Genomic DNA, 10,370 nt, shown 5'->3' with positions numbered 1-10,370 from the left:
CTCCTTCAAACAGATTGTCCTCTATTTGGCAATCATATAGTCAGGAGGCCAGGCAAATCCTTCAAACTTTTACTCTAAGGCAGTTGGAACTTACAGAGGTGGGATAGTCTTTGATGGGTTATGAAGAGTTGGGGGGTGACACAAAGACCATTCACCTGTCTCCCTCTTGCCTCACTCTGAAAACCACTGGTACCTGGAATGCTTGTAAGATGGTCCCTTCCTTCCTTGGCTTGGCCCATCCCTTGTCACACAATTATCTTTCCATTCAATAGATGTGACTTGAATCACAGTACAGACCACTCTGGGAAATTTTGCACTAATACGTTAATTTATTGAATAAATATTTTACTGAGTTCCCACCATCAGCCAAGCACTTTTTGGGGTGCTGGAAGGGTAAAACTCGGGCTGTCAATAGGAACTTGGTCAGTGACTGGAGAACACACACTGTTAGAGTCAGAAAATTTCCTGCCTGGGGCAACAGCAGCCCCTGTTACTAACGCCACGGGGAAGGCCTGGGCTCAGAGTGAATGAGCTCCCACAGTGGATCTGCAGGAGTGGCTTCTCACAGAGGCTGAACTGACCCTTAGCCCAGGTGTTTCATGTCCTCGGGAACATTTCAAGGACCTCCCCTTTAGCCATCTTGCCATCGTCTGTGAACATTTAACCAGAAACCTTTAAGCCAGGAAGAACAGGTGCTATGTTATTCAAGCTAATCAACTCAAGCTTAGTCCTTCTTCAGCTGCTCTAGGTTTGTTGACCCTCTGATGACAGAAATATAGGGGCAGATTGTCTCTACAGCTCTGGTTTATTTGCCAGACTGTTATTTTTATCAACTCTGATTACCATGGTGGGGGAGGGGTGCCTGTGTGGTGTCATTGTTACTACAGAATTCTAATGGGAAAGCATGTGACCAAAGATAGAAAGCTATATCCTCAAGTTATAAGGTGCCAGTATACTCCTTTATTTATTCCTTTCTTTTTTTTCACATTTATGGAATGCTTACTCTATGTGTCTACATGGCTGGCCTGGTGCTAGGGAGAGGGATGTAAAGGTGCCTAAAAGGTAGGCGGGTCTGCAAGGAACTGAAGCTACCCAGGAAAGCCAGAGACAATTCCACCGGCGCTGAGAGAGTAGCTGGTGGGGAAGCACAGAGGGGAACTAGTCCTGTCTGCAAAGGGGGATCAGCAAAGGCTTCCCAGAGCAAATGAGCCTTTGGTGAGTTAGATTTCCCATTCACATACAGTTAAGGATAAAGCCAGAGAAGCAAGGGGAAGATACAGCCAGTTATTGGAATCTTGGAGGAAGGGGAAAAGGGGTCCTCTTTCCAAATAATTTTAAAACACTTCAGCATTTCTATAGTTTCCTGTTCCAGGTTTACTAGCTTTCACCCCTACAGTCTCCCCATATCTGGTTGGAGTTGTCTTTCCCACCCTACAGAGGCGATGGAGTTTCTCCAACGATGCAGTGCAACTGCTTTCAGGGGCAGTGATGAGTTCTTCTGCCACAAAACAAACACAGTAGCGGACAGCACCGCAAGACAAAGCAATATCTATTTAACAAAGGACCTGTTAACCATTTCCCTCTCCTGTTCATCCCCCAGGTCTTGGCGGGAGACGGGTCTGGAACCTGACCAAGGGGTGTCCATGACCCCCGCGGTTGCGCCCCATCAGCAATGAAAGGGTTATCCAGCAGCCGCAGCCATCACCACGGAGTCACCTGCGATTCCACCTGTGACTCGCACCACTCGGACCGCAAGCCATACCTGCTGAGCCCAGTGGAGCACCACCCGGCTGACCACCCTTACTACACGCAGCGCAACTCTTTCCAGGCCGAGTGCGTGGGCCCCTTCAGCGACCCGCTGGCCAGCAGCACCTTCCCTCGCAGGCACTACAACTCGCAGCAGGAGCTGAAGGACGAGTGCGCCCTTGTGCCCCGCACCCTGGCCACCAAGGCCAATCGCCTCCCCCCCAACCTCCTGGACCAGTTTGAGAGGCAGCTGCCGCTCAGCCGGGATGGGTACCACACGCTGCAGTACAAGCGCACAGCCCTGGAGCACCGCAGCGACAGCCCGGGCCGCATCCGCCACCTGGTCCACTCGGTCCAGAAGCTCTTCACCAAGTCGCACTCCTTGGAGGGACCATCCAAAGGCAGCGTCAACGGGGGCAAAGCCAGCCCCGACGAAACACAGACCGTGAGGTATGGCAAGCGCAGCAAGAGCAAGGAGAGGCGCCCGGAGCCCAAGGCCCGGCCCAACACCTCCCCCAACACCTCGCCGGGCTGGTGGAGCTCCGACGACAACCTGGACAGCGACATGTGCATCTACCACTCTCCGTCGGGCGTGATGACCATGGGCAGGTGCCCTGACCGCTCGGCCTCGCAGTACTTCATGGAGACCTACAACACCATCAGTGAGCAGGCGGTCAAGGCCTCCCGGAGTAACAACGACGTCAAGTGCTCCACCTGTGCCCACCTGCCCGTCAACCTGGATGCGCCGCTCCTGAAGAAGAGCGCCTGGTCGTCCACGCTGACTGTGAGCCGCGCCCGGGAGGTCTACCAGAAGGCCTCGGTGAACGTGGACCAGGCCATGGTGAAGTCTGAGTCGTGTCAGCAAGAACGTTCCTGCCAGTACCTTCAGGTACCATTTCTGTTGGGTGGATGTTCAGAAATTATACCTGCTAATTGTGTGGTGTCTTCTCCTGGGTCTAGTATTGGCTCTCCTATGAATAGTCTGCATGAAAAAAAAATTTGTTTAACATTTCTCTGGCTAAGTGCTCCTATCAGGAAATAAACCTGCTACCATCTTCATCTAGGTATCTTGAGTTACTAGACATCAAAGTGCTTTGAAAAGCACACCCGCATAGAGGCAAGGAGTTATTCATGTTTTGTGTTCTTTTGTCTGAAGGATTGTGGGATAGAGAGGAGAGGAAAGGGAAGTCTACACAGAATGTTAAAATAAATCCACCTTTTTACAAAAGTCAACAATGACCTTTGGAATTTTGGAAAGAGTTTAATTATATCTATCTAGAGTTGTTGTTCTTTTCTGTTTTCTGTTTTATTTTTAGTTGTAAAATTCTGCCTGGAGTTATTAGTTTGGGGGAATTGATCTGTCTTCACCATTGTAATTATCACACCAATACCAACACTAACCACACTCCCACCTGAGCCCCCGCTGCCCAGAGCACAGGGAATGGGGGTAATGCCCTGAGCACTGGGAAGGTGGGGCTGGAGCCAGTTAGGGGACCTGACAAGCACAGCTGCAGAGAGTAGGACAGCAGAGAGGAGGAGGACAGGGGAAGCATCCACACAATAAAATGCAATTAGTGTCAGCGTGTAAATCCCACACACGTACAGACCCACCACAGGCTGCTCCTCCTCTGCCACAACCTCCTCATGTTTTCCCGCTGCCCTCCAGTCACTTAAACTAGATTTCACCTGGATAAAAAGAATAGGGGAAGAGTATTTCCCTTCCCTACCACCTTCCTCTAGTGTTGTCATTTTTTCCTACGACACAACCCTTCATAACAATGACCCTCATATCCTTCCTTGTTACAGTGTCTTTTTTCCTCTTTCTCCTACTATCCCCATCTCTTTAAAAAGTTCTTACTGTACTATAATCATTTCCCACTCTAATCTTAAGAAGAAATGCAAGAAAAAGTCTCCCACTGAGAAGTTTATCATCTTGCTCTCTTCCTGACAAAACTGGCTCCTTTGGACATGCGTCTACAAACCCTGAGAATATTCCAGGCTGGCAGTCAGTGGGCAAGGACAGTGCCAGAGCCCTTCCCCAGACTTCAGAAGAAGCCACCAACATGTGGATAGTTTTCACAAACACTACACAATTACATGGTGTATTGCCTAAGTTAGAGCTAAAGGGATCATTTAATCCAACCTCTTCATTTAGCATATAAAAAAACTAGACTCAAAGAAAGGTAAAGACTTAGTGGTATACTGTTAGTGTGTGGCTCTGGTAGGACTAGAACCCATGCCTCTCTATTTATGGAAATGACCATTATAGGAATTACATCAGAAAACTTTAGAACTGCCTTAAGCACATAAATCTCATCCATCACTGAGAATAAAATACTTTGATTAGACTATCTGTCTTGAAGAAAGAATGGATAATAAGATAGAAGCCCTAGAAGGATATTTTTTCTATAAAGTTTCTGTGACTAGCAGCAAAAATAGAATAATTTTTTTTTAAAAACTGGACTTTAATAAATAGTGATGAGATTAGATAAGAAATATCAGGTTAAAGAAGGATACTCTACATGCATCTGGAGCTAGCCTTTGTTAGTAACAAAATGCTTCCATTGTGTTGCATAATTGCCCATGTTCTTCCTACCTTAAATTCTTTTTTCTTTTTATACCATTGTGAAGTAAAAAGCTCAAGTAGTGGTGAAAAGTGGAAGGAGAGAGAGAGAGAGAGAGAGAGAGAGAGAGAGAGAGAGAGAGAGAGAAAGAAACTAATATTAATTGAAAACTTACTATGTACCAGATGCTGTAGCAAACATTTCCATATTAATCCTCATAATAATTTTGAGAGCTAAATATAATAATACTCTGTTTTTACAAGAGAGGAAACCAAGGCTTGGAAATATTAAATGATTTAAAGATATGTGGCCAGTAAATTATAGAATTGAGATTTAGACTTAGATCTATGTGATGCAACATAGCTCTTTCCTATATACCCAGCACAACCCTGGAATCAAGGGCATGAAAATGGCGAGCAAGGAGAAAAAAATCTTTAAAGTAAACATATTATTTACATTCTTTAGTAAAATGAGAATGAAAGCTTGAAGATTTAGGTATGGGATTTAGCACAGGCATATTAGTGGATCTATCATAAAGATTTGGAAATTCTATTTTCAAATTATTGAACTTATTTTAAGTCAATTTTTAAATGACATATTTGAGGCTTACAAAAAGGTATAAAAAAGTAAAATATACATCACTCAGCTATAGAAATAAAACATTAATTGCAATGGATTTCATATGTTCCTTCCTCAATACCACTTCTCTCCCTTCCTCCTCAGAGTAATCACTAATCTGACTTTGATACACAAGGCACCTTTATTTTTAATTCTGAAATTATCAAAATATTGAAAACATTTAATAGTTTCTATTCTACACTAGGCAATAATTAACCCTAACCTGAGCTAGTTCAAGCCTTTAAATATAACTGAGAGTAGAGTTATACCTTCTTTTTTTAAAATATATTTTTATTGATTTCAGAGAGAAATGGAGAGGGAGAGAGAGATAGAAACATCAATGATGAGAGAGAATCATTGATTGGCTGCCTCCTGCATGCCACACACTGGGGATCAAGCCCGCAACCCGGGTATGTGCCCTTGGCCGGAATCAAACCTGGGACCCTTCAGTCCGCAGGCTGACGCTCTATCCACTGAGCCAAACCAGCTAGGGCGAATTATACCTTCTTTAACAAATTTTGATATTTATTGAGCTCCTGGTCTGTACAAGGCTTTCAAACTGAAATATGATGAAGTAGTAGGTTAGTGAGTAAACTAAATGTAGAACAGTGTGTTCTTCTCACCCATTGTGCTGATGTCGAAGAGTTCTTCTAAAAAAAGTGAAGGAGCTGGCCATTCACAAGGGGAGGCAGGAGAATGGGCAGCGCCTGAGAACTGGACGTTCTCTCCAGCTCCTGTCTTGCTTTAGAGGAAAAGGAGAATCTGCTGTCCTGTGCGAGCTCCTCTCGGAAAGATGGATGTAGCCAGCTCCTGCCAGCTCCTGTGGAATAATTTCATTTGTAAGCTCATCCTTAGAAGCAAACTTGGGGAATTCAAGAAAGAGAAGATTTTTGTTTTGTTTTTTTCTAGTTGTATTGTTTTAATTACCACCTAGTCCTGAAATTGAATTTCCAATGTGTTCAATTTCAACATCACAGGGTTGAGTGGACAAGGCATTGAGCTTTAAATAAGAGGGTCTGTGTTCTAGTCCCTACTTACCATGAACTAGTGATGTTGATGTTGCTTGGAACCATTATTTCAGCTCTTCTGGGTCTCCTTCCTCTGCTATAAAGTGAGACACTTGATCTAAAGGCCTGTGAGCTCAGTCTACATCTTTAAACTCCTAAGTTACATATGCAGAGTACTAATTAAAGCAATTTTCCAGAGCCTGGAGCTCTCACTTAATAAATACCTACCAAAGTGAATGTTCTCCCAATGTTATCTAATTTGCTCTTTAAAACCAAAAGGTATTTTACAGTTGAAGAAGCTGAGATTTAGTAAATTAGGTTAAGTAACTTGCCCAAGGACACACAGCTAGTCCATAGCATCATGGTGGGTCAAAACTGATGTCTGCCTACAAAACCCGAATTCTTTCCTTTTACTATGCCCGATCCCAACCCCCTTCCAAATATAAAACAGAGGAAGTAGCATATATCAAATACTTTTTATGTGCTAGAAATCATACAGTATCTCATTTAGTACCTAAATCAACTTTGTAAAGTATTACTGTTTACTGCAGCTTACAGACAACAAAACTGAGGCACAAAAGATTAAATCAGTTGCCCAGGAATGCATAGATAGTAAGTAGAAGAGCTAAGACTTGATCCCAGATCGGTCTGAGTCTCTAATGTGCTTCAGAAATAGAAATAAATGTGTTGGGGGTTTTTGACCTGATGTGTGGGCCTGCATGTTTATGAAATGTGATCCATCTTAGACAAGCAACAGAATGACTGAAAGGCTACTAATTTGATTCAAGAATGAACAAAGATTAAATTAATAGTCACCAATAATAGCATCTAAATACTAGCACAGTTCTGATTCTCCCTTTGTCCAATTATCACTTAGAATTAATTTAACATAGGCCATTGCTGTAATTATATAGAAAATGAGAGGTCTGTAGGTATTTGGCCTCTGTGTGACATTGATTTTGAAATGAAATATTGTAGCTTGAAATCATTGCCAGTTCCAGTTAATACAATCAATTGGTGATAATGTGCTCACTCACAAGCTGTTTGTAGTTTTTTTTAAAAAAGGGCTCTTCCCCCCCCCCCTAATATTGTTATTTTTAAATGTCAAGAATCAGATGTCTGCTGTGTAGAATTATTGTACCACTGCCAGTGACTGTCTGTATTAGGCTTTGGATCAGGGACATGGATTTGAAGACATTAAAACTGTTTAATTCTCAGTTGAGATGTGGTTGGCTTTTATACATTTGGAATAGAGCATTTATGGCACATCTCAGGGTAAGTGCTAATAGTTAAGTAAATAAAATAGGAAGGGGATGAAAGGAGTAAAAGGAGCTTTTGTTGTGGTTTTGTTTTTGCTTTAAAAAAGCAAGATTCTTGGTTCTGTATATGCGTCTTTATGTAAACGTTATATGTTGAGTGACTGGCATTTAAAGCCATTCAGAAGAGCAAGATTTTAGATTTCCAACTGTTAGCCTAAAAACCAAAATCCCTTCAAATCATGTATTTTGCGTTCATTCAGCAGCAGAAACAGGAAAAGAGAAAGAAAACACTCTCCGGTAGAAGTAGAGAGAGACACAGAGAGAGGGAGAGAGAGAGAGCAAGACAGACCCGAGAAAGAAAGCACTCACAGAGATGAAATTTTAGGCGAGCAAAATGATCGACCTCTTTAAGGCTGAGTGGGTTTCTTCAGTTTGTGTGCAAGTTTCAAGAAATGGAAGGACTGAACAAGGATTGGGAACAGCTCTTTGTACTACTATTGTATTTTGGTGATAAAAGGTGGCGAGTTGGATAGTTGCCGTGGAGGGGGGTGAGGGCGACCGTTTTGTTATTTTATTTCTTCTCTAAATAATGGCTAGTAAGACTGAAAGAGCTAACAAACTAATGTATGTGCAGTTGGTAGGAAAACAGGTTGATACTTCGGACACCCACAAATCTGTGTCCCCACAGGGCCTTTGTAAAATCTTTAACTGACACAGATGATCTAAGGTGCCAGGTGCTATTAGAGGACATTATGTGGCTAGTGATTGAAATGTGATCATTCGTTTTCCATGACAAGAATCCTGAATGCTTACTGTTCTGTTGCAAAATTAAAATTTCTGGATGGTTGAGGGGCTTGGGGAGGGGGGGCGAGGGGGGGGCTGCTGGTTAAATAAGACTCCACCAAAGATCACTGAAGTATCATTCATAAAGCATGAACCCAGGATTATTTTTCAATGCAGGTACAACTGTTTTTCAAAATTTTGTTCAAGATTATTTCAATCTTTGCCCAGTGAGGTTTTTCTTTCCCTGGCTGAGGCTTTTCCTCCTCTTGTTTTAGAACAATTTAAATTATACGGAATCAACTAAACTACTTTATGTGAAATGTGTGACAGTGCTGAGCAATTCTGCTAGTTACTTTGGTTACTGTGAGGTTTCCTTGCTGCCGTTTTAAAACCCCCATCAACCACATTAGTTGATGATTTTCTTTTTTGTTGTTGTTTGTTTGTTATTTAAATTGCTCTAATAATCCAGCAAAGAGTGTCAGAAATTTTACTGTATTTCCTCTTTGTCTTGCACAATCTCCCTATTTGTCACTGATCTCAGTAGAGAGGTCCTTCTTTGTTGATTGGAAAATGAGACTACTCCTGCCTGATGTTAACTTTGAATGTAGAATCAGTGATCAGCAGCAGAATCCTCACAATTTTCTCCTGGGTTTTCTGTAATTCTCACTATCGCCCATATCCAAGTAATGGGGGTGGTGGGGGAGACAACAGGAAAAACACCATGTGAAAGCAGGGGTCCAGAAAGACTGTGGTAGTAAAAGGAAGATTGAAATGAAATAGAAAAAAAAGAATATATTTCTTGGAGGTTGTTAAAGAAACTTTGTTATTCTTGGTCTACAGTTTTATTATTTTAAAGACATTTTCAATGGCACCAAAAGTGCTTGGTTATCTGATCCCACAAAGTCCAATCTACTATTGGAAGTTTTAGCATTAGTTAGCACTGAGTAAAAGAAGAAAACTAGCCTTAGGTCTCTCAGTGGTCAGTGTATTTTATTTCTTCGCTCCCTTGCATCCTTATAGGGCAGTTTGCTTGGTTGAAAATTAAAGATAGTAACCCAAGTAATAATTTACCATTCTGTAGAAAAATATTTATCCATAATCTCTGGTCCCTTTGAGATCATGGCTTTACACAACTTTACACCAACAGTGATTTGTAAATGGTAGAACTCATTGTATTTTTTGTTTTGTTTTGTTTGAGGTTTTATAGGAACCATTAAAAACATATGCAGTGTTACCAAGCTGACTTTGATTTGGTGACTAGATTAAGGGTGTTTGTTTGTTTTCACCATTTTGATTTTTGGTTTTAATGTAACCACCTCTTAGTAGATTCTTGTGCTCATTGAGATGGAATTGAATCAGAGGAAATTCCATTTTTATAGATCTAAACAGTTAAAATTACAAATATGGTTCAAACTACAGCACCTCATTATTAATAGTTAGATTATTTTCTGTCATTTGCTAGGGAAGCTTGGTTTTTAAAAAATGAAAATTGGCCTGTTTAGGTAAAATGAGATTACTATTAACAAGCCCATGAAGAGCCCTGACCGGTTTGGCTCAGTGGATAGAGCGTCGGCCTGCGGACTGAGGGGTCCTGGGTTCGATTCCGGTCATGGGCATGTACCTTGGTTGTGGGCACATCCCCAGTAGGGGGTGTGCAGGAGGCAGCTGATCAATGTTTCTCTCTCATTGATGTTTCTAACTCTCTATCCCTCTCCCTTCCTCTCTGTAAAAAATCAATAAAATATATTTTTTAAAAATAAAAATAAAAAAGCCCATGAAGAGTTGTATAATCTCACTGTGATTTGTTTTACTCACCTGAAATTTTGAACCTGTAATTTTTCCCATTGGATAGCAATAACATGCATGTGTGACTTCACATCTAGGGCTCATTTACCTGCTTCTCAAGACCGTTTTGCCTCACCCCCTGCCTTCTGGCTTCACCTCTAATAACTCTCATTTGGAACATATTATGGCACAGGGAAAATTCTTTTACTTTATTTTTGTAAGTGCATATTCAAGTGTTTTTATAAATGCTTAATCTGAAACCACAGTTGGAGGGGGTGCTTTAATTTTTATTCAATGAATCATTTATTCTCCTTCAACCCAGTTCTCTCTATTTGTAGCTCAAAAGTAAAGATATAGAGAATGAATGAGTCCATTGCTGTTAATCCGATAAAGAGGTAAAGGAGATAATATAGTGTAAGGAGAGACATATCATACAACTCCTTCTGTTACCTTTGGCCAGTTTCTTATTTCTACTGTTTTTATTATTATTTTTTAAGAACATTTAATAAAGCCCGAACCAGTTTGGCCCAGTGGATAGAGCATCAGCCTGCGACTCAAGGGTCCCAGGTTCGATTCTGGTCAAGGCTAGGAACTAGGTTAGAGGGGTA

At 41.7% G+C, this 10,370-nt stretch overlaps 1 protein-coding gene across 1 annotated transcript in view; it reads left to right on the top strand.

Annotated features, from left to right (window-relative positions):
• Positions 1-1,672: 1,672 nt before the first annotated feature.
• The window catches only part of DLGAP1 (DLG associated protein 1), a 229,133-nt gene continuing 220,435 nt past the window's right edge, over positions 1,673-10,370 (top strand). Inside the window, 1 exon segment of the mRNA XM_023754230.1 lies at positions 1,673-2,635. Within this exon segment, the coding sequence (XP_023609998.1) occupies positions 1,673-2,635 (963 nt within the window).

This window comes from Myotis lucifugus, unplaced genomic scaffold (assembly GCF_000147115.1).
Source record: "Myotis lucifugus unplaced genomic scaffold, Myoluc2.0 scaffold_58, whole genome shotgun sequence".
NCBI classification, from domain to species: domain Eukaryota; kingdom Metazoa; phylum Chordata; class Mammalia; order Chiroptera; family Vespertilionidae; genus Myotis; species Myotis lucifugus.
This window is presented reverse-complemented; position numbering and strand designations above follow the sequence as displayed.